Here is a 23781-nt window from a genome sequence, read left to right on the forward strand (position 1 = left end):
CTTCACCCTCGTGATGGAAGCACTGGGGCCGTCAGGGTTGTGCAGGGTGGTTACTGCTGGCAGGAGACACCGTCCTCCCTCCATCCCGATGACAGGGAACAGGACACTCGGCTGCGGGGCCAACACTGGGCAAGGTCCAGCTTTAAGTGCACGGGATTTGCTGGTGTCCTGAAAATTTGCTTGGTTCGTGAGGGTTTTAAAAACAGAGGGGACACGTAAATCCCATTAAAGGGCCTTTCCATTTAATCCTGGAATAAAGCCACCATAGCCTCCCTGTCCCAGAGTGGGAGCTGTGATGTGCAAACACAAGTTAGCTGTGTCAGGACTCTTCTAGAGCCCACTGGCCCCTGAATTTTACCATTTTTGTCTCAAACACCCTGCAAATCCTCTTTGGTGCTCAGAGGAGCAGGACCGCGCACAGTACTGACCCTGCAGCACTTGGAAGCAGATTTAAAAATAGTTCTGAAATCTTCTGTTTATTTCTCTGATTTTTGGATCTAATGCCTGTAGATGAAAGATAAAGTTTACAGTGAGACAGCGCTTGCCAAGAACACGAAGCCCAACCTTCCTCCTCAAAACTTGTGCTTCCCACTCAGTTCATGCCCTTTTTCCCTACATCATCTCAGCTGAAATCCAGGACCAAAGCAGATGTTCCCATTGATTTTCCATGCCCTTTTCAGTCAGCACCTTGCTGACCTCCTGCTCCCTCCTGTGATGCTCCGACCAGGTACTGCTTCCCTGAGGCTGCTGATGGTACTGCGAGATCCATAATCAGGCAAATTTTAAGAGCCTGATTCTGCTGACAGCCACAGGAGTGGGATGTTACATCCCTTTATAAGCAGACATGCAAATAAGAGACAAATTCTGTGGTCTCCATGTCATCTTTCCATTGAAAACAACCCTCCTACACACTCTTCTCGTGGAGGTATGAGCATGGGACTCCTGGGACCACAGGGCAGTGGTGCCACCATCACACACCACGTGGCTTCTTCCAGGGAAAACCCATGCCCATGGCTGCTCTGCCACTTGCTCATGGCACTTTCTAAGAGATTATTTGGATTATCAGGATGATATAGGCAGCCCTTACACTGCCCTGCTGCAGTTGTTAAAACTCCCATTGTAATTACAGCATGGAATATTGTATGGAATCAGGAGCTGCCTGTGCAGTGCTTAGCCCCAAACTGCTGCTTCCCCAAGACCCGCAGGGACCATCGGGTCGCTCGGACACCACTGCCGATCATCCTTTGCACATGCTCAGCACCAGCTTCTACCAAGGAAAGATTTTTCCTCTACCAACAGGAAGGCAAATCCCATGTCTGTGGTAGCTCCCCAACACTGGGTATTTGAGCCCTGTAACACGGGGGTTACACACCTCAGGATAACAGGGATGGAGTAACTAAATATCCCACACCTGCTGGAAGACAGGATCCTGCACCTGTTTGTTGTACAGCTTTATTGAACACAGCAAACACATAGCCTGGCACCTCCTGCCAGGCAGACAATCTCCAGCTACAAGAAATGGCATTTTGTGGGTGCTTGCATCACGGAACATGCACCAACTGCCCCCAGGAACACCCTCAGACCTCCCACCCCTCCTCCACAAACCATCAGCCCAATTAACAGTTCCATTCTGCGTCATCAAGGAACTTGGGGTGGTGGAGAGGCAGAAAAGGTCAGCACTGCACTCTTGGGCAGCCCTACCACGCTCACATTAACCAAAGGAGCTGCCTCCGTGCTCGTGTTTCCAGCTCCTCACTCAACTCCTCCTCCTCCGCACCTGAAGGAAGCGGAGCACAGCCCAGATTGAATTCCACCCACAGAGGTTTCTGTGGGGTGAAAGCTGAGACAGCGCCGGCATTGTGCAGGGACCTGGCAGCAAACACGGGCTGTGCGGGTTCAGCATGAGGACAGAGCTTGGCAATTGCCTGTTTTAATCCTTAAACAAAACGAGTAAACAAGCTTTGTAATGCCTCCCTTGTTGCCCGAGCAATTTCACACCTGTGGGGCCCATCCTTGAGCCAGCCAGAACAGAATGAGAAGAGGTGGCTCCACCACCACACCAGAGGACACCCGGGAAGCACCGGGCTCATTCCAACCCACCTCCATCCCAGACGCTCTGCCCCTTGTCATTAATGGAGAAGTGAGAAGACTTTGATGTGGCTTCTGCAAATGCATCTCAAGCACTTTGAGGTCTTTGAGGAGCTGGCACGTGTGCAGACAGAGGCTACTTGGGGTTCCACAAGGCACTGGACAAGGATCTTACCAGCTCCAAGAAGCCCTGGAACAAGACTGAGAATCTCCCCATGGCAATCAATTTCCATTAAGAGGAAAAAAAGGTTCCATAGCATACGGGAATCTACAGGCAACTTCCCCAATAGCAGAGGGTCAAGAGCTGATGGCAAGGGTCAGTGATGGCAAGAAGTTATTTAGAGCAACCAAAATGCAACTCAATGTAAAGAGTACCAGGAAAATGGTATTAAAAAAAAAAGTTAAAATCCAGGTAAAAGTGCTGCCTATGGAGAAAACACGTGTGTTTCCAGCATCACACCTGCCCTGTTCCTCAGGTGAGCACGGTGCTCCTGGATCCAAACCAGCTGACCTTTGTGGAGTCTTGCACTGCCCTGAACAACCCTGACTCAGCACAGTGATACTTTGGCCAACATGTGCCTTCCAGCTTCAAAACCCTTCCCTGATATGGAATCTAGTGGAGTCTTGCATTGCCCTGAACAACCCTGACTCAGCACAGTGAAACTTTGGCCAACATGTGCCTTCCAGCTTCAAAACCCTTCCCTGATACGGAATCTACTCTAAACTCCCCCAAACTGAGTTCATGGTTCACAGCTTTGTGTTAAATGTGAAGGCAGCCCTGGCAGTGCTCTTACTCCAAGTTCCCTGGCCTTTGCTTTTAAAAAGCAGAGTGTAATTCCACATCCAAGAACAAAACCTTCTGGAGGACACAGTAGTTTTATGGAAGAGAGAAGAAACCCCACAACCCATGGAAGGTTTTCACAGCAGAACCCCGGGGGTATCACTGCCCTTTCTGCTGCGATACCAGGGGATGATCAGCTGTGCTGCAGGTTTGGATTGGGAGCCAGTGTCGCTGGCAGAGCCCTGCTGAAGGGCAGTGGGCACCAGGACACCACTTCCCTTTATCAGATCCCTTTATCCCTTTATCGGCCCCTTTGGGCAGATCCCAAAGCCCCAGACCAGTGTGCTGGAAGAGCTGGAAAAGTTCCTGCCTCAGCACAGGAAGCAAACTGTGCACTGTCTGCACTTCAAGGCCAACTGCACAACACACAAAAACAGGGCAAGAGGGAAATACCCTCCTCTATTCCCAGACAAAACCAGCATTATCCACAAATCCCAAATGCATTTCTTTTCCCTTTTCATTTTAGTAGAAGAGACCAGATTTAATTGTTTCCCCCATCTGGTGCACATTCACAGTCCGTAAGAATGAGTTTTGTTTCCAATACATGTGTTGGATCATGACCTCAGGGAGAAAGAAGAATCTGCATTTCCAGGAGCCACATGCCAGTTCCCACTGGCTCTGCCACGCACAGCACGAAAACACCCAAACCAACCAGGATTCAATATAAGTTGTTCACAGGATATACATTCCAAAGGGACAAGTACAAATATTACAAAATGAACAGAATCACTTTTAAAATCCATGTATTTGTTTAACCGTTAAAAACAGACAGGTACAGGAAGAGGTGGCCAAGCTAACAATTCCCTGCTGCTCCAGTTAGTGTTGCCTGCACGCTCTGGGAACGTTCATGTGGAACCAAAGCTCCAGACATCTTTTCTGGCAAGGGCTGGAGACAAGTGGCAGATGATTCCCGACTGTGTGAAGGGCTGAGGCAGAGCCACAGGCCCAGGGCAGCTCTTTCATGGTGTCTGGCTTCACGCAAAGGCATTGTGAGAAAGAGGTTGTCTGGGGGTTATGTCAGAGAGCGAGAGAGAGCGAGAGAGAGAGCATGAGGGACACCACACCAATGCCAGGGAATACTGGAAGTTCCTCTTTCCCTGCCACTGCAAGAGGGGAGTACGACAGGTCTGTGGGTCCCAGAGTTAGGACAGAGTTTGGAATTAGGTTGGTCCCATGGATATCAACATCACTTGACAGACTCAGAGCTAAAAGCAAGGCAGGAAAGTTAAGGGCAGCAGAACTCCACGTGTGGCACACATACACTCTCTCTCCCTCTTTTCAGGCTGTCTGAGGCCCCAGCAAGGCCAGCTCAGGAGCTTTTCCCATCCACCATGTAATACCGATACATTAAACCTAAGACCAGTGCTCCGAAGATGGGGATCAGCCATGTCGACCAGAAACTACAGGGAGAGAAAAAGAAACAACAAACTAAAACATACACACCACAGAAACCACAAGAAAGCATCTAGTTAATAATCCATTCCCAATGTTCATCCCTTGTTACACATCTAGGGAACACCTGGAAGCTGTACCCACAGGGTGACCCCCCAGCCATGGCCACAGGCCGGGCAGGCCCCACTGTCCCCATTCACAGGCTCTGCCAGCCCCCACAAGAGGCCCAAGCGTGGCCTCTATAAAATAGCAGCTGGATGGCTGAAGTTTCCAGCTTGGCACATCCAGAGACCAATGGGGGGGTTTGTTGTTGGTTTGGTTTTATTTTCCTTAAATAAGTCAGGCTGTAATTTGTGTTGTACAAACAACACAGTTGACTCAAGGATGGCAACAGCTACAGCTGTGCCCCAGTAAATCCGCCTTGCTCAGACTCCAGAGGCCACAGGCTCACCCTCAGCAGCCTCCTGAGCAAAACCTTCTGCACCAGCTGCAGGAGACCAGGGCCCTGTGCTGGTTTTAAGGATTTTCAACTAGACGGGCTGATCACGGTAAAATCCTCCGAAACCCCACCCATCACTGTGTTGTGCCACTCCTCGGCCCACAGTGACCACCCAAATAACCCCTGTGGTTACAGGGACACAGCCACTGCCGTGCAACACCGGCACACGGGGCATTCCAAACACTGGGATGCTGGTTCTGCCCAGCGCAGAGCAGACCTGGGCTCACATCCAGCAAGGGAGGTGCATACTCTGGCACTTGCTTTGGGGTATCTGCTTGCCAGGACACTGCAGTACATCCCTGGGGATTTTCCTGCCCTTTGGAGTTAAAATGCAGCTCTACAAACAGAGTCCCAACCTCTCCATGTCTCACTCTTATTTTCAGGAGATACTATACCTTGATTGGCCTGAGGATGTCATACTTGGATTCTGGAGGAGGAAAAAGGGAGTTAGCAGGGGAACAAAGAAGCACTAAACGTGTGCTAAGAAGACAACCCTGAATGTGTGATTGCAAGCACAGAGGAGAAATAACCCTCCTCTCCCAAACACCCCCTGTCACCACTGCGGATGTTTTTGGGGATGTTTGCTGTCATCTTCTCCTCCATGTTCTTTCCATCAATCCAATCTGTCCCACCCAGTCACCAACTTCATGCTGGAACTTGCACCCCTCTCAAAATAAGGCCTTGCTTATTACATCACAGCTTTGGGTTGGTTTTGTGCTTCCTCCTTATTTATTTCTACGTTAGTGATTCTCTTGCTGCCGTCTTTAAATTACACTGGAATATGATTTTAAAACAGATGTTGCCCTCCAGAGAGAGCCCTCAGCTGTGCATAACGTGCTGGACTTATTGATCAGAACAGAAAAATACTTGAAAAAAAAATATTTAACTCAGATCCAAGGGAGCTACTCTGATCATCCCTGACTTCTGTGCACATTTTCAGCATGTGATTCTGTTTATGAATCGGAGTTGAATCAAACGATAAATTTTAAGGTGAATATGTACATAATCACACAGCTCCATGTTATAACTAAGCATGGGCTTTATCCAGCCTGAGTTATCGTTGATTTCCCTGCTCACATTTTCCTTCTGGATTCCTGCTGCTCTGCAAGTGGTCCTGCTCAGAGGAACATCTCCTGAAAGCCTTGTTGAAGGCAGAGCTGTGCCCTGTCCAGGCCTCCCAGCCCAGCTATCTGTGAGGCACATGTTTACCTCCCAGCCGGGACTCTATTTATTGCCTTTTCCCTCTCCCCATCCCTTCCAAAGGCATTTTTGCAACACTCTGTCCTGTTCTAGTCCAGGAGTATCTGAGTGTTAAGCAACACCACTGATCCCCGAGGCAGTTAACAGAGAATTCCTGTTTGCCAGCCGGCCCCCAGCCGTGCCGTCTCCTGGCTCAAAGAGAACAAGGAAACCAGTTCCGTGGTCAGGACACAGCCAGAAATGCAAAAAAATGGTCTGTGGCTCAAGGTGTGGAAAAAACATCGTTGCTGCCAGCAGAAAAAGGGCACAAAAACTCCCTTCCAATTTCACACTGAGGTGCCCACTGAGCTTCAGAACAAAAACAAAGGTAGAATTTGCTTGGGAAATTTATTCATGTGTAGTTTGCGTAAACATAAAGCCACAAGCTCCACAGAAAAAAAAGAGGGGGAAAAAAACCTCCAAAAGACATGTGACAGTAAGTAACAGCAGAAAACTGAAATGCTGAGAGCTTACCTTAGAACCTTCCTTATTACGATCATTCTATCGGAAAAAAGAAGAAAAAAGAGGTAAGTGCTGACTTCAAAGGAAGGCTGCAGCCTTTATGAGGGAATTGTTCTGTACACAGGTAATTGCCTGGGCTCAGTTTTCAAAGGAGTCCTTCCTTTGGCACCCAAAGGCAGGCAGGAAGGTGGTGTTTGTGCCCCTGGGAATTCTCACCCTCCTGAGCTCAGAATTACAAGACAAAGGTGGATTATGCTTCCACCAGCTACAGAGGGAACCCATGAACACAGCTTAAGTACCCCGATTTAAATGAAGTGAGAAATCTGTTCTGAATGGTGGAAGGAGAAGACCAATTTAGTTCAATTTCCCCAACAGAAACCCTGGACAATAAAGGGACTGCCTAAACCCCTCAACTACTAACTTATTTCACAAGACATGCCTGGTGTCTGTGTGTGGGGGTTATGCAAGGGACTCACCGGATGGACCTCTCCAATGTAGTACTGCTTCAGCATTTCCCTGGCATCCGTGGAATGGCCCACATCTTCGAAGCTCTCAGTGGCATCTCTGCCAGCTTGCTCGAGCAACACCTCTTCTCCACCTGGGTGCTGGAAGAGAAGAGTCCAGCTGAGCCAAGGGCTGGATGCAGAAAGGCACTGAGGATGTCATCGGCCTTCCTCCCAACCTGCACTGCTGGACACCTCAACCAACACCATCAATAAAATCTGCCAAAGGTTCAGTTGTCCAACATGTCCGGAATTCACAAGACACCAGTGGAGGAAAGGATATTCTACTTCTTCAGGTACTACTAAAATGATGGTGTTTGGCTGAGTCTGCACACAATGTGCAATACTGAACTTGATCCTGTGTGCAACCACCAGTGACACAGGGGGAGGAAATCACGAAGTATCACAAAAATTATATTGTTTAATGTCATACACTGATTTCAGAGATTCAGAGCTACAACAGCCAAATCTCCAGGGAGCTCCACAGTGGCACTGCCACTGCTGTGGGTGGCAGCTGGTCACAGCTGACTTTCAGATGAGATAAACTGACACAAACCCGGGTGTGGTTCTGTTGTCTCTGGTGGGCTGGGCTCTGTCCACTGTCGATGCCATAATTCCAGGAACAGACCAGCAATGGAAAGTGCTAACCACAGACCTAGCAAAGGACAATCCCTTTACAGTCTGAGTGTGAGCTACCAGCTAATCCAGTTACACCAATAAAGTGGTCACGCATCTCAAGGCACACACAGGGACTAACCCAGTTTTCCAGGGCTTCAGGCAACCAGCCCTGAATTGGAGAAGAGATGTTGGGCTACGTTTCAGATCAAAGGACCAACACACCTGCTTGTCTCTGTCATATCCTTCTCCTTCCCACAGACACAGAGCAGTTGCCTCCCCCCTTCTTCCTTCAGTTTGTCTGCTTTTGCTGCCAAAAGTCTGAATATTCCCACCAGGCCATCCCACAGCGTACCAAACACAGGATGGACACAAACCAGCCCCTCTGTGTGCTCCGGTGGGTTGCTGCAGCCAATCTTGCAATCCTCGTATTGCAGCTCTTTATTTGGAATAAATCCCTTTATTGTCCAGGTATGTCACTAAACCAACATAGAGCTTTCTCAGGAGACAAAAAGGGCAAAGTGGAGGGACACAGTTTGTTAGCAGGCAGTTATCAGGTGGCCTGAGCTGGGGCACCAGGTGAGGCTCTGTGGCTCTTTCCCTGTGCCCAGCTGCAGCTCTTGCTGCCTCTTCTCCCACACCAACCCTCAGGCTCACTTGATCCCAGAGAAGTCAGACCAGGGACTGCTGGATGTTGTCTGTTCACATTGCTCAGAACAGCTGTCCAATTTCCAGCTAAGATCCACTGAAAAGCTGCCCATTTACCTAAGCCTTCTAGAAGAACTCCTTAAGGTTGCCTCACCAGAAATTTCATATTTCAGACAGGGAAATATCTAATTTTAAGCAGACAACCTTCCTTTCCTAATCATTCACTCTAAAAGGGCAGACAAAACCCTGCAGCAAGAGGGAACATGCAGTGGATCTTTCAGTGACATCCAGTCTCTCCACAGACAAAAGACAAGAGGAAGGATAAAATTCAAGAGAAGGAGAACAGTAAAGTTCAGTCCTCTTTACATCTCTGGCTCTGAAGCCTTTCTGTGCACTTGCTCAATCCACAAATATTTATGCACATCTCTCTTTCACTGCAATCTCCAAGCCTAAAAGAAAAAGACCTTCAAAATATTTTGGCATCTCTTATTTCTGAAGGGCTCTGTCCTCCAGACAGCACCGCTGCAGCCAGACAATTCCTACCTTGTCCTACCCCAGCAAACGTAAACCCAGACTATTTGTACAGGAAGTCATTGACTCTGCCACAAAACTTCCCAAAGCTGCAGCTGCTGCAGGAAAACACGGAAACGGTGTTGCAAACTATGGGGGGCGGAAGTACTTCCAGGGGAAACAATGGCTGGAAAATGTCAATTTCTGACAAGAAACAGCCAAAAGCAAACCAGAAGGAGAGAGGTGACAATAAAATTGGGTCCTCCGTGTCACTTCAGCAGACACAGTGAATAACAGTGACTTGGAACTGAGGACACGCAGCAAAGGCCTCCAAGAGCACATCCCAAACTTGCACAAGGAGAGAGCCTGGAGTCCCCTCCCCACAAACTCCAAGGACCTGTCTGCAAATGTCTGGCTGGGAACTGCTGGTACAGACCTACTGGAGACACAAATGAGCTCAGCAGCACCACTAAGCTTCATGACTAATTAGATCACTGTGTCAGGTTGAGGAGGGATGAAACTTTCATTCCTAGTGCCCAGAGTTAAATAAACCAGGAGAGGGAAGAGTATTCCCGTGCAATAATAATGTGCCAGCACCATACAAGCCAGAACCAAGGACGAGCAGCCACCTGGACAAATGATCCACAAATCCTGCACAGCCGGTTGTAAGGCATGGAATGGGTTTTCCAAAAACACCTCTGCAAAGCTGGAGCAAGTCAGCATAAGGAAACCCAGATGCCTAGTGCTCCTCCTTCTCTTGAAGAACACTATACCTGAAACCAACTGACCGATTTGGGTCAGTGGTGTCACAACCCAGGCTCCTTCCACTCGGAAACTGGAAATGGATTCCTGCTCACACTTATCATGGGGATCAGGAACAGCAGCTTGTGCTGAGACATGGAGCTGTGGGGGCTGCTGTGTCTTGTGGGCTCAGATAACAGACACAGGAGCTTCCTGGAGAAACATGGATCTCCAGACACTCCTAGTCATATGTGAAAATGGAGATAAACTGTATCCCGCCAGCATAACTGTAAGTAAGTCTGTTATAGATTGTGCACAAGTTAAAAACTCAGATTTTGATGCCGGTGTGGTGAAGTGTGAGCCTGACAGACCCCAGAGCACCTGCAGGAGGTAGAGCTGTCTCCCTCCACCCTCACTCACCCCGAGCATCCAGCCCCTCCTGCTCCAGCCACAGCCTACACGTGCTTTTCTAGACCACTGCAACCAGGAGTAAATAACATGTATCCTGGTGTGGTCCAGTTACCCAGATTTGGGAGAAAATAGATCACCATAAGGCTCTCTTAGATTTTAAAATAATCCTATTTCATTTCAGGCATTCACAGGCTCTCTGAAGCACAGGAAATTGCATCTCCCAGAAACACCTCCAACACTTCAGTTGCTGTCTTCGCACATCTCCTGGATTTGGTTCATGTTCTTAAAATTCAGTAAATTTTGCTATGTGATACATGTCCTGTTACTCCTATTACACAGTAAATAATGTGAATTGGAAACTTAAACTGGTCTACACTTCCAGCAGCACACAGATTTCGGCTTGGCTGACCTGCAGTGCATAATTTGCAGGAATCATGAAGCCAAATTCAACCTTTTAGTGGTGACTTCTTAAGGATTGCACAACCCCACCCATGTAACGTGCCAGCAGTCTCAGCAATCCCAGCCAAACAATCGGTGAGCAAAGGCCAGGAAAGGCACCCACCAGCTCCTGCTCCAGTGACCACACGGGGCCGGGGGGACACACAACAGGGCACCCCGAGTGCTGCGGCTGCACCACGCAGAGCTCTGCAGCACCAGCTCCTCACAGAACTGCAACTTTCAACCGAGACAAGCACTCCTGGTTCCCATCAGCTGCACGTTGCTCCCCAGCACTTCAGAGGGCAACAGACAGAAAGAGGATTTTTGCCAATAAATTAGGCCTTGATCTACAGTTCCCCTGTGCCAGCGAGGGGTGTGCACAGCACAATGTTGTGTCAGCCACGCAGGCACAGCTCAACAGTGCCCTTATTCTTCTCCCTTTCCCTTGTCCAAGTAGGTCTTTTCATGTCAGAAAAACACAAATGGGAAAAAGGGCCTGGAAAAGACAGAGTGAAATATCATCTCAGGGTGAAACACCATCTCAAGGTGACACTCAGGGCACTGCTGAACCTGACTTGCTGGAGGGACCAAAGTGTTTTTCTGGGCTCACTTATAATCCCAAGTGTTCCAGGGAGCAGGTCCGAGACTCCTTCTTACAGAGAACACCGAGGTGAAGACTCGACCTCCCTGCAGTGTCCACACTCTGAATCACAGCACAGAGACAAGTGTAAGACAAGATTTGCAGCTCTTGCAACGGCTGTCCCAACCTCCAGCTCATTCTGGCTCTTCCTAAATCCTAACCCAGCATTTTCTTATTCAGAAGCCAGCTGTGAACTGCTTCTCCAAATTTTTGCCTGGTCTTCCCCTGCATCTACTCAGCCTTTGTGCCCCCACAGCTCCCTCCCACCAAACTGTCCTGCTTCCACCTTGCACATCTCATCCCACCAAACTGCCCTGCCTGGAGAAAAGGAGGCTCAGGGGTGCCTCTGCCTCTCCACAGCTCCCTGACAGGAAGGGGCAGCCAGGGCAGGTCAGGCTCTGCTCCCAGGGAACAGGGGCAGGACAAGAGGAAACGGCCTCAAGCTGTAGCAGGGGAGGGTCAGGTGGGACATCAGGAGGAATTTCTTCCTGGAAAGGGAGCTCAGGCCTTGGAACTGCCCAGGGGGGTGGTGGAGTACCCATCCCTGGGGCTGTCGAAGGAAGCCCTGGATGTGGCACTCAGTGCTCTGGGCTGGGGACAAGGCTGGGACTGGGCACAGCTTGGACTCCATGGTGTGTGAGGGATTTTCCAGCCCGGACAATTCTGTGATTTGGTCATTTTCTGGACCCAAAGAAGAAACCAGATTGTGTCAAACTTTATGACTAAATACTGAGAGCTGCAGAACAAGGCACAACCTCCAGTTGCCAGGTGATCACTTGCTCCTGCCTGATGCACCTCCACCCTCGCCACGGCAGCTCTGTCACTGCACACAGGCTCCAACCTCACAGGCCTGGAGGGAAACCAGAGTTGAATTCAGACCAGCAGAACCAACAAGCTGGAACATGTGCATTTCAATGAAGTGTCTTCTTTGGAGCTGGTTCAGCCCAACCTCTGTACACTGCCCTGCAAATGCCGCAATGTCTTTGCTGTTATTTCAAATTGGGATAAACCCCTTTGAAATTTTCATAGAACCACAGAATCACAGAATATCCTGAGTTGGAAGGAACCCACAGGGATCACCCAGCCCAGCTCCTGGCCCTGCACAGACACCCCAACAACCCCACCCTGGGCATCCCTGGCAGCGCTGTCCAAACACTCCTGGAGCTCTGGCAGCCTCGGGGCCGGGACCATTCCCTGGGGAGCCTGGGCAGTGCCCAGCACCCTCTGGGGGAAGAGCCTTTCCCTGCTCTCCAGCCTGAGCCTGCCCTGGCACAGCTTCATGCAATTCCCTCAAGCATTACTATTTTGTCACTGTTTATTCCCACTCTATTTACAGCTCTCAACACTTAGGACACCACTCTCAACCTTCTCAAAATCAGAAAACAAATGCAATGAGTCTTGAAGGAACTTTTGTTCCCACATCCAAGGGAACTGGAGATTTGGCAGAAGCTGCATTGTTTCCAAACCCCTGGTGCATGGTCCCTGCTGGGCAGGCAGCAGAGTGGTGGCTGCTGTGTCACTGTCACCTCCTCCTCTGACTTCTAGGGTGTCCCTTCACCCCAGACTTCACATTCAAACTACTGACGTGCCCCGATCCCGTTCACCCTTCAAGATGCGGAGTGAGGTACTTTTGAAGTAGAAACTTCAAGCGCAGCATCTTGGACTGTGATAACACTGTCACGGGCCTCTTCCACTTCCTTTTGAGTTGCTGCTGCGATGAGCAAATCGCCCATGTAATGTAGAATCATTGCTTGTGGATGCTTCTGTCGAGCTGGAGAAAGGGCCAGCTGGAAAGAAATCTGCCCCTACCCGTGACCTGCCTGGACAGATTTCCTGGGAAACCTGGAATTGCCTCAGAGGAGCAGCAGCACAGCCCCTGCCTCCGGCTGGCCGCGGCCACCGTGACCCGCCATCCCCTCCCTCCCTCCCCCGAGGTAGAACCGCGGGCATGAGCCCCGTCAGAGACCGCAGAGCCCGGGCCGGGGGCTGCCTCAGGGGCATCGCCACCGCCGCAACCGCGGAGGGGCCTGCTCGCCCCCTCCTCCTGCACCCGGCCCCGGGATCTCTGTCCCCACGGCACCCCCTGACCCTCCAGGGTACTCCTCGCCCCTCTCGGCCTCACACGCCACCCCCCAGCCTCTCCCCGCTCCCCTCAGCCCCCGAGGGGCCGGGCCGAGCCGCCCCCACTCCAGGCCTCACCTCCTCCAGGAACCGGGTGACATCGTAGACGCGGCCGTGGATCACCAACCAGGTCTCGCGGCTCGAGTTCCGCTTCGCCACCTCCTCCAGGGTGAACACGGGCGCGGGCCCGTCCCCCTCCGCCGCCGCCGCGGCCTCTCCTCGCCGCCCGCCCTCCATGCTGCCCGGCGCGGCTCCGCGGAACGCGCGGCCTGACCCGCGCCGGCCGCCGTAGCGATGGCAACGCCCCGCGTGGTTTCGGCCGCGCCCCGGGGCCAATGGGGAGCGAGGCAGAGGGGGGCGCCGCCGTCTTAGCCAATGGGAGTGCGCGCCCGCGGGCGGGGCCCAATGGGGAGCGGCCGCGGCCAGAGGCGGGAAACGGCGCGCGAGCGTCGCCTCTGAGGCGGCCCCGGCAGCGGCCCCGGCCCCGGCAGCGGGCGGACACGAGCCCGCCGGCACCGGCCCCCTCAGCCCCGGAACCCTCAGTCCCCGCTCCCTTCAGCCCCCATTCTCCTGATACTGGCTCCGAGCCACCCTGCTACCTTCGTGCCACCGGAGAGCGCGGTGCCCGTCAGCAGCCTGCCCTCAGCTTTTCCACTGTTCCTTTTGGTTCTTCCTGCGTGTATATAAAATAGATATGATCCCACAGCCCTTTCAACCGAGCCGGTGCAGGTGCAGCACATCGCCAGGTCCTGACTTTTCCCAGGTTCCAAAGCGAAGTTCACATTCAGGTCTGATGAGAAGCGCTGGGTATTTCTCCCTTCAGCAGGGTCAGGGTCAGAGGCCGTTCGGAAGCTCAGGGACCTGAGTAACACATGAGCCTGATGGTTTCCCTTTATGAACTGGCATTTGTGGAATTTATTTCCTTGCACTTGCGGCGCAGATACAAGGCTGGGCAGTGGGTGTTTGTTTAACAACTGCTGAGGAGGCAGAAACGCCGTGCTGTCAGTGCTAAACTGTGACCAGCACTGGCTGAAGGTTAAAGGTGTGCGCAGGGAGAGTCCAGCAGGCTCACAGCTGGGCAGGTCACAAATCTCTCTGCATCCCAAAGGGAGCTCAAGTGAAGTTCTCTCTTTTAGGCAAGTCCATACACTCACCTACCCAGATACTGGGATGTTAAAGGCTCAGCCTGTTCTGAAACCTCTCCACAGTCACCTGATCAATATTAAATATTGAGGTGCTGCTTCTTTTGATCCTTTCTGTCTACCTTTTCCCAGTCATCAGGGTTCTGTGTGTAACCCAGGAACCTCTGACATGGAAGTGTTTCCAGCTCCTGGTTGTGCTCAGGCATCCCAGCTCTTGGCACCTTTCCAAACCAATGTCTTTCCCTCTAGATCCTTCCCTGCCTGACCCAGTTCCAGAGGGAAGAGTTACCTTTGCTCACATTGGTTCAGAGCTTCTATAATCTATTTGATTAATTTCTTAAAAAGTGCCTTTGTGCTTCCTTCTCTCCATCCCTCATGCCTGGAGAGTTTCTCTGTGGATTTTCAAAGGGATCTCATGACCCTCCTCCACACTTCCCTTGTCCCCTGTTCCATTGCTCCCTGGTTTTCTGTGGCTCTCCACTGCCTTTCTAAGGCCCGAATGGCCTTGGAAGGGACCTTAAAGCTCCCCCAGTTCCACCCCCTGCCATGGGCAGGGACACCTTCCACTATCCCAGGTTGCTCCAAAGCCTGTCCAGCCTGGTCTTGGACATTTCCAGGGATGGGGCAGCCACAGCTTCTCTGGGAGCTGTTGTCCTGTCTGGTGCTCCAGCACAGCAAGAGCAGAGCCTGGTGACCAGGGCCCCGGTGATTTTCCTGTTCTGTTTCCTGCTGTAACTCCTCCAGAAGGATGTGACAGGCACGAGACCACGGCAACATGCAGATCCTGTTCCCTGGAATATTTTCTTTCATCTGTAATCACTTCATCAAAAGCCATAAATCAGTGAGGGGAGGCTCAAATGCACAAGCACGGCTGCAATTTTTGCCTTCCTGCCCAGTGTTTTGTTTGGCATGTGGAACTCCAAAGCTTTTCCTGAAAAACTGATGATGGCACTACAGGAGGACTCCATGAACCTGGATAGTGAGGCCACTGGCATTCCTGGTCCTGCTTCCTTTTTGTTTATTGGAGACGATGCAGAGAGCAAACCAATCGGTTTATTTTTGTATTTACTCTGGAATTTACCGTTCCAGGCTTGTTTTCCAATCCTGGGTGCTGTTAACACACTCATGGCTCAGGCAGACCCCGCAGTTGTGCGGGAGAGAAGCCTGGATTGAGGTGCCAATGCTGTGCCCTCCCCAGCTCCAGAAGCATGTCGGGAATTGTCACCTTCTCCAGCTCCCGAGGATCACTGCTTTCGTGACATCTGTCATGTCACCACCCTGTCCACACCCTCCCAGGAACTGCAGAGACCTTGTGGATCTCAAGGGAAGCAAATCCGTCTGATAGGGTGGGAGGTGATCTCCCGAACATCCAAAGGGTTGACACCTTCACCAGGAGGGCGTAGGAGGAGGAGATGGCAGCCCAGAGAGACGCAGACAGGAGGCAGAAACAGGAGGCTAGGGAAGCTTTTCCCAAGTGAAACCTGGCTTGGAGAAGGCAGGTGGCCTTCGAGTGGCTTTATCCTAGTGTCTCAGAGAGGAATCCTTCTTTGCTTCCCTTGGGAGAGGACTTCAGGACTCTCTTTCCTGATCTTTGTGCAAAAATGAATGAAATTACTCAAAATCCTGAAACTTGTGCAGGACCAACAGGATCTGCTGAAGTGGCTGGCACATCTGGTTGGAGCCGTGTGGATCACAGGGGCAGAAATTACCGAGCTCCCTGACCAACACGGAGTTTCCTGGCCAGGAGAGCGAAGGCAGTGTCTGAAGGGCTGTAAGCGTGAGGCTGATCGGCCTCTCCCCGGATTGGGGGGACAGTGCTGAAATTCCGGGGTCCCACCCTGGAACCTCCTCCTGCATCTTGTGACAGAGAAAGAGCAAAGCCACTTTGCCCATGAATATTCCACGTGGAAAAGCATTTGAGCCAGAGCATGGCACTCAGTCACCTCCCCTCAGCCCGGGAAGCAGCTGTCGGTATCGCTCCTCGCATCCTTCCAAGCACCCTCCATGACATTCCAAGCGCGGCTGTGCCGTGTCCCGCTCCCACCCTGCTCCCCAGGGCAGTCTCCCCGCGCCAAGTGACGCTTCTGCCTTGCACAGATTATTTTTATCTTCGTTTGCCAATAAAAATCCCTCCCAGTTTTTCTGTTTTGCATCTGACACACGGATTTTTCCCATGTGTGTTTCCTCCTCCCCTGGCCTGGGGCAGAGGGAAGGGAGGATCCCGGATAACCTCATGCCAGAGGAATTTTCACGTGCTTTTCCATCTCAGGTGAGAGAGCCTCCAGGACAGTGTTAGGGATGTTCCCTGGGCCGAGGAGACACGTGTCCAAGCAGAGTGGCAGAGAACCACCCCATGATCCCGAGGATCTGCTTGCCAGTGCCTTCGCCTCCGGGCACCAGCTCTGCTTGGGAATTAGTCAGCAGGATCACTGGGAAGACAGGACTTCTAACTCATTACCCGAAGTCTGAGTGACTGTGGGACAATCTATGCCCAAAATCCTGCCCAGGGGACCTGCTTTGCTGTTCGTGGTGAGGGGGATGGGCAGGTGGCTGAGGTACAGAGAGCAGGACTGTGGGGGTTGTTTGGGAGGCCAGAATAAAGACAAACCCCGTGCCTGCGCCGGCAGAGTGGCACAGCCAGCTTTGGGTGACATGAGTTTAACACAGGTGAGACACTCGCTCGGGGGTCTCAGCGCTTACAGGTGGGCGTTTTCCTGCTGTCGGTGCCGTGGGACGGGCGGCGGCCGTTCCCGAGCCCGCAGGGACTCACTCGGCTGTGCCCCGGCCGGCACCGACGCTGCCCCGGCCCGTCCGCCAGAGGGCGACCGGACCTTCCCGGCGGGGTCGGCGCGGTGCACGCCGGGAGTTGTAGGCGAGGCTCCCGCTTGATAAGGCCGCGCCGAGGGGCCCGGGGTGCTGTGTTGGTGTCGTCACGTCCGGCCCGCTGGATCTCGGCGGGATGGCGACGCGGCGGGCGGCGCGGCAAGAGCGGGACCCGGACCCGGATCCCGACCCCGACCCTGACTGGGCCGGGATGGCGGCGCTCCCTGAGAAGACCGTGAACGGCTGGGTCCTGCAGTTCTACTTCCACCGGGCTATAGAGGCCTATCGCTCCGGGCGCAACCGTGACTTTCGCCAGTTCCGCGACATTATGCAGGGTGCGCGCGACCGGGCCGGGCAACGGCGGGGCTGGGGGCGGCCCGGGCCGGGCAACGGCGGGGCTGGGGGCGGCCGGGGCTGGGGGCGGCCGGGGCCGGGCGACGGCGGGGCTGGGGGCGGCCGGGGCCGGGCGACGGCGGGGCTGGGGGCGGCCGGGGCCGGGCGACGGCGGGGCTGGGGGCGGCCGGGGCCGGGCGACGGCGGGGCTGGGGGCGGCCCGGGCCGGGCGACGGCGGGGCTGGGGGCGGCCCGGGCCGGGCGACGGCGGGGCTGGGGGCGGCCCGGGCCGGGCGACGGCGGGGCTGGGGGCGGCCCGGGCCGGGCGACGGCGGGGCTGGGGGCGGCCCGGGCCGGGCGACGGCGGGGCTGGGGGCGGCCCGGGCCGGGCGACGGCGGGGCTGGGGGCGGCCCGGGCCGGGCGACGGCGGGGCCGGGGGCCGAGGTGTCCGTCCCCGCGCTGCACCGCCCTGACTAGCTGTTTGTCCCACAGCGCTGCTCGTGCGGCCCTTGGACAGGGAGCCGGAGATGGCCCAGATGCTCCGGATAATGCAGCTGCTGTCGCGGGTCGAGGAGGGTGAGAATCTCGGTAGGTGCCCGGCCCGTTCTGCGAGCTTTCGGGAGCTCCGGTGCCGCTTGCAGCCGCTCCCCGCTCCCCCCGCCCTGCGTGCGTGTCCCTGCAGCTCCCGGAGCTTTGTTCCCGCACAGAGCAGGGCTCAGGGCGGAGGCTGCCGGGCTGTGCGAGTCTTCCTGCGGGTGAGGGGTGGCTGTTCATATCTGTCTCACTGGGGGGCCAAGAGCAGCATCCGTGGTGTGCCGGGGCTGGCCTGCTGGACAAACACATCAGCTTGGTGACTCCTGCTTAGCCTCGGAGCTTCCAAAGTGCTCCCGTGGGTCAGGGCTGGGCACCTGGGAAGTTCTCAAGTGCTGCTCCCAGAACTTCCTATGGCTGTTGGGGGGCAGGAATTGCAGTTCAGACACTTGGCAGTGCCTCAGCAGCTGTGGAATTTGTGGTGAACCTGTGTGGGTGGATGGCTGCCACCTGTGCAGGTAAATAACCAGCTCTCCGTAGGGAAGCGCCGTGACCCCCCCCCAAAAGTATGGATGCCAATTCTTATAGATTGCACCTTCGAAAAGGAGTCAGAGCTGACCCCACTTGAGTCGGCCATGCTTGTCCTGGACTTCATCCATGAGGAGTTCTCTGTGGCGGACAAGACGATGGATGCTGTGCAGAAAATGGTGAAGGAAGCTGTAAGAGCTTTTTCTTTCTCAGTAAATACATTGTGAAGCTTTTGCCTTGGAAAGGTCCTGTGGGTGATGGTGGGAGCTGCCTCATGTGCATGCAATTCCCTCGTTATCTGCAAACTCCCACCTGCAGTGATGTAGGAGTTGGTCTGTGTGAAAGTTGGCACTGAGCTGTTCCCTGCTTCAAACTGTCCCTGTTTTCCTCTGCAGGCTGTTATTGTTTGCATCAGAAACAAGGAGTTTGATAAAGCTTCTGATATCGTCAAGAAGCACATGGGAAAGGAGCCCAAAAACCAAGTGAGTCCATGCTGGAATGAAGTGGGAGCTGGTGTGTCCTGGGGGGTGTTGGGGTGAGGAGGCCAGAATGGAAAAACAGTCTTTCTGGAGTGCTGATCCCTCAGTGTTGCATGTTTGAATTGTCACCTTGGAGCCCCCCCGTCACACACCTTCATGGGCTTTCCAGGCATCACCATTTATCCCTTGATGAGCCTCCAGCTCGCCTTCAGAGCAGGTTCTGGGGGCAGCAGGAGTTCCCATTCCTGTGTCTGCAGGCAATAGGGTGCTTGAGCACTGGAGGCAAGAATTCCTGAAATAAGGTGGTTCTGCTGCTCCTTGGTTGCTCTCCTGTTCCTCTGGCCTTTTCCCAGCCTCATCTCAGTGCAAACTGGTTGTGCCTGGAGAATGCCAAACAGGAAAGGCCCAGTCCTTGCCCACATCCTTGTTGTGGTTGTCACTGATTCCCTTGTCCCTGCCCAGAGTGTTCTTGCCTGATCCTATGAATCCCTCTTCTAGAAGAAGAGGAATGAGTGGCTGGCTGTCATAAGGGAGAAGAATCCCTCTCATCCAAAGATCAAAAACTTCTCCTACGAGGACTTCCAGCAGAGCATCTTTGAGTTCCTGAAAGGCTACGTGGACGACTCGGAGCCAGCGCTGCTGACGGTGCGTGTCCACCCCACTGCCCTGGGGATCAGGCGCCTGATTAACAGCAGGTTAAACCTGGAACACTAAATTTGGTCCATTCCTAAGAGGTTTATATGGCCAAACATGTTCTTCAATGTGTGAAATGCCTTTGGGAGGGATAAAATGTAATGGGAGCGTGAGGAATCATCTCTGTAATGGTGCTGTGCTTTTTCTCTCTCCAAGTTACTGAAAAAGACTTTGAATTCGGAACACACCGACAAAGCAAAATCCTCCCTGGAGACTCCTGAGTTTACAGATGGGCTGAATGACCAGGCAGCAGCTCCAGAGGCCTCCGGAAGGGCAGAAGGTCCAGCCAGAGCTCCAGAGGCCTCCGGAAGAGCAGAAGGTCCAGCCAGAGCTCCAGAGGCCTCCGGAAGAGCAGAAGGCCCAGCCAGAGCTCCAGAGGCCTCCGGAAGGGCAGAAGGCCCAGCCAGAGCTCCAGAGGTCTTGGGAAGCGGGAAGGGCCCAGCCAGAGCTCCAGAGGCCTCCGGAAGGGCAGAAGGCCCAGCCAGAGCTCCAGAGGTCTTGGGAAGTGGGAAGGGCCCAGCCAGAGCTCCAGAGGCCTCCGGAAGGGCAGAAGGCCCAGCCAGAGCTCCAGAGGTCTTGGGAAGCGGGAAGGGCCCAGCCAGAGCTCCGGAGGTCTTGGGAAGTGGGAAGGGCCCAGCCAGAGCTCCAGAGGTCTCAGGAAGGGTGGAGGACCCAGCCAGAGTGCCAGAGCCTGCAGGAGCAGCAGAAGACCTGGAGGGAGCTGCTAGCCCTGCAGATAGGGCAGCTGGTCCCACAGCAGCTCCAGAGATTATGGAAGAAGCCAGTGACCCTGCAGCAACTCTGGAACCTATGGAAATAGTTATTGACCCAGCAGCAACTCCTGAACATTTAACAGCAGCATCTGATCTCCTGAACGGTATTCCAGAGCCTATGGAAATAGCTAAAGAACCAGCAGCAACAACGCCAGAACTCCCAGGAATGTCCAACAGGGAATCACAAAGGTGGGCAGAGGAATCTGGCTCTAGACTGTGGATGCAGTGTGGCCACACGTTCTCTTCCACGGGGTAATTCCTTGTGTCCAGGCAGCTCCCAATTCCTCAAATGCCTGCCCCAGCCAGCCCAAAGGTGTTGGTGCAGGACTCTGGATCCTGGGAAAGCTGTTGAGGTGGTTTGGCTCAATTGCTGAGACAAGAAGTGCTGTTGTGACCAGGCAGGGGGGCAGTGGCTGCAGTGGAGCAGCATTGGGAATAGCAGGAAGCAGTGGAGCATGAACGTGTGTTCCTGGGGCACTGCCCTGTTTAGGAGGGAGCACTGGAGGGTTGGGAATGCCCTCGTCCATAGATTTGCACTGTAGGGCCAGGAGCTGGGGGTGCCAGTGGAGGGAAAGGCTGGATTTCGGGGCAGCACAGAGCTCACAGGTCTCTCTACAACCCGCTTGGTTGTGTTTATTTTATAGGCAGCCCCCTGGAGCTGTAACCGCGTGTGGGATTTCTGTTCTGAGAGAAGCTTTCAAGATCCTGTCGAACTCCGGGGACTCGGACGCACTTTTCACCAAACTGGACGAAACAGACTTGCCTTCCCCCAAGCAACTGTCTCCTTCTGTATCCCACAGAACCAAGAGATGCAGAGAAGCGGAGAATCAAGATTCTGAGACCTCACAGCCTCCTGAAATACCCCATAACATCAAAAACTTGTTCAGCATAAGCAATCTGATCGTGGAGTTGGACGGCTCATCCAGCAAGTCGAGTGAGAGCCCCGACTCTTCCCAGGAGCATGTGGTCTCTTCTGCTTCCAAACCTGCTCAGAAATTGCCTGATGAGCCCTTGTCTGCCCAGAGTGAAAAGTATGGAGCCCCTCTCGTGTGGTATTGTCTGCTCTGCCCCCAGTCTTGTCTTGCTGCTGTTGGTAGCCTGAGCACCAAACCCTTGCCCTGTGTCCCAAGATGAGTGTTGACCTTGCCCGCCAGCCCACGTGGAACTGGGCACAGAAAGCCTCTCTTGTCCATACATTTGGCTTTAAAATTAATTATGGTTTAATGGAGAGGAGAAAATGATCTGGGTCCTGCTGGTAGCAAGGTGCTGCAGCTGGTCCTGGCAGGTGATTCCAGTACAGGTAACGCATGTTTTTCCACACTTCTCCCACCTTCAGCATCACTGCCCAGAGGCTGTAGGAGCATCCTATGGAACAGGTTAAACTCTTGCTTCCCACATCTTGAGAAGTACAGTGTCTAGAGGCTGGCTCTGCTTGCTTGGTGGCCCTGCACCTCCTCCCCAAAAAACCTTCTGAGCCAGTAGCCAAACTAAACCCTCACCTAATTTCAGGTCCTTCCAAGGAAAGTGGAACAGCTCCTGTGGCACGGAGGAGAAGGACAGTTGGAGTGATGAGGATGAGCTCTTTGCAAATGCAGGTATGGAGAGTCCCTGGCAGGGATTACCTGTGCTAATCCTGGCATGGGGGTCACTCACAGGGGTCTTGCTTCTGTCTGGGTGACTGAATTTTGAAACCAGAAATCCTGTGGAAAGGCTGGGATAAAAGAATTGGGGGTGTATTGCCTGTCACAGGGTGTTCTGACTGCACAGCTCAGCAGTTCAGCCCAAGGCAGCCTCTTAAGGAGGTCTGTACTTCCCAAATGATGGAAAATGTAACCCTCTCCCTTGTTTTCCAGCATCTCTTGAGAAAAACAACAGTGTCACCAAGAACTGCAGCTCCAAGAAACAGGTATGTGGAGCCTTAGGTGCTTCCAGCAGGGCCTGCAGTGGGGTAGTGTCCGTATCGTCTCCGTGGTTAAACAGGCGGGTGCTGTGCCTGTCCTGCCTGCAGGACACTGGGAATGTGCCTCAGCTCCCTTTGCCTCGATGGCTCAGAGCCAGGTTTGCCAAATTGCCCTCATGCTGGAGAGGTTCAGAGTCTTGTTCCAGGTGAGGGACACATATCTGGCAGCTGTTACCCAGGAACAGCTCCCACGTTGGTGCCACCAGGAACTCTCCTCCTGACCCATAGAAAGGCAACTACTGCACCACATATGCAATGCTGGAGTGGTGTGTGTGCAGCTGCCAGGACCTGTCTGCTTTCCCTGCTGTTCCTGGCACGGGTGATGAGGGAAGGAGCATGCCAGGAAGGAGTTGGCAGCAGGTTCTCTGCCATGCAGCTCTTCCCTGAAGCTGCTTCCTTGCTCTTTGCAGAAATGGACCATACAGGAGAGCGAGTGGATCAAGGAAGGGGTGAAGAAGTATGGAGAAGGGAGGTGGAAAGCCATTTGCCTGAAGTACCCCTTCCAGAACCGCACATCGGTGATGATCAAGGATCGCTGGCGGACCATGAAGAAACTGGGAATGCTCTGAAGCTGGGAACCACAGGACCTTCCCTGCAAAACCCTCCTTGTTTTGTTTTTTTGGAAGCTGGACCAGAGTGCTATCTGTGCCAGTGTGGGAAGCCCCTCTGATGCCAAAACCATGACTGACAGGAACCCAGGAGCCTTGTGCTCCAGCTGTATTTGCAAAGATCAGTGTGCTGCAGGTGGCAGGGGCTGTGCAGCCTCTGAACATGCACTTAGAACCACCTGGATTGAGATTTCCTTGTCCACTTGACCACTGCAGCTTCTGGAATGAGTCCCAGCTGTTTGCTCTGCTCAGATGTGATCAGCAGGATGATCTCATAGGTGACTATATTTTTGTTTTGGTTGTCTGTTCTCTAAATCGTTTGTTTCATCTGTTTGCCATCACTCTCTTGTGGAAGAGAGGTAGCACTGAGTCCCAGAGCTTCTGCAGGGAAGAGAGCCAGGCAAATCTACCTGGAATTTTTTTTTCCTCCCATTTATTTCTGCTTTATAAATGACTAATCTGTGAGGGGAAATTCCTCCCTTTCAGCTCTGAGTCTTTAAAAATGAAAATTATTTTGCATTTCAGTACTTGGAACTGCTTGTTGTTTCCATGTGAAAAGTTCCAGTTCTGTCTGACTTTGGTCATGTTTTCCTTGCACTTTTCCTGGTAATATCCTTGCTGTGTGTGAGCTCCAAGGGTGCCATGTGTTCCTGCCTTCAAGTGCCAAAGCTGGAACAGTCATTTGTAAAATAAAATTCCTTTCTTGTTTAATATCAAGACTTGTAAAAGTGTGAATTTCTACCTCGTGAGTGGAAATGCAGC

At 53.2% G+C, this 23781-nt stretch overlaps 2 protein-coding genes across 5 annotated transcripts; one reads left to right on the plus strand and one right to left on the minus strand.

The window, feature by feature from the left end:
• Positions 1-3655: 3655 nt before the first annotated feature.
• On the minus strand, positions 3656-13427 carry CYB5B (cytochrome b5 type B). Its single transcript, XM_069026784.1, has 5 exons — positions 13227-13427; positions 6998-7126; positions 6534-6560; positions 5216-5247; positions 3656-4329 (listed from the first exon to the last, which is right to left on the minus strand). The coding sequence occupies exons 1-5, from the start codon at positions 13383-13385 to the stop codon at positions 4239-4241; spliced, it is 438 nt and encodes a 145-aa protein (XP_068882885.1). The 5' UTR covers positions 13386-13427; the 3' UTR covers positions 3656-4238.
• Positions 13428-17195: 3768 nt separating this feature from the next.
• Positions 17196-23736, plus strand: TERF2 (telomeric repeat binding factor 2). 4 transcript variants are annotated; one of them, XM_069027187.1, is made up of 10 exons: positions 17196-17448; positions 17940-18035; positions 18519-18697; positions 18902-18988; positions 19484-19630; positions 19835-20640; positions 21252-21482; positions 21961-22046; positions 22305-22357; positions 22822-23736. In XM_069027187.1, exons 1-10 carry the CDS (start codon positions 17250-17252, stop codon positions 22978-22980), a joined length of 2043 nt encoding a protein of 680 aa, XP_068883288.1. In that variant the 5' UTR covers positions 17196-17249; the 3' UTR covers positions 22981-23736. The 4 variants fall into 4 exon arrangements, with proteins under 4 accessions (XP_068883288.1, XP_068883285.1, XP_068883286.1 ...); XM_069027184.1 differs by having other exon boundaries at positions 17197-17448; positions 21096-21482; XM_069027185.1 differs by having other exon boundaries at positions 17197-17448; positions 19487-19630; positions 21096-21482.
• Positions 23737-23781: the final 45 nt, after the last annotated feature.

This window comes from Aphelocoma coerulescens, chromosome 11, assembly GCF_041296385.1.
Source record: "Aphelocoma coerulescens isolate FSJ_1873_10779 chromosome 11, UR_Acoe_1.0, whole genome shotgun sequence".
Taxonomy (NCBI): Eukaryota; Metazoa; Chordata; class Aves; order Passeriformes; family Corvidae; genus Aphelocoma; species Aphelocoma coerulescens.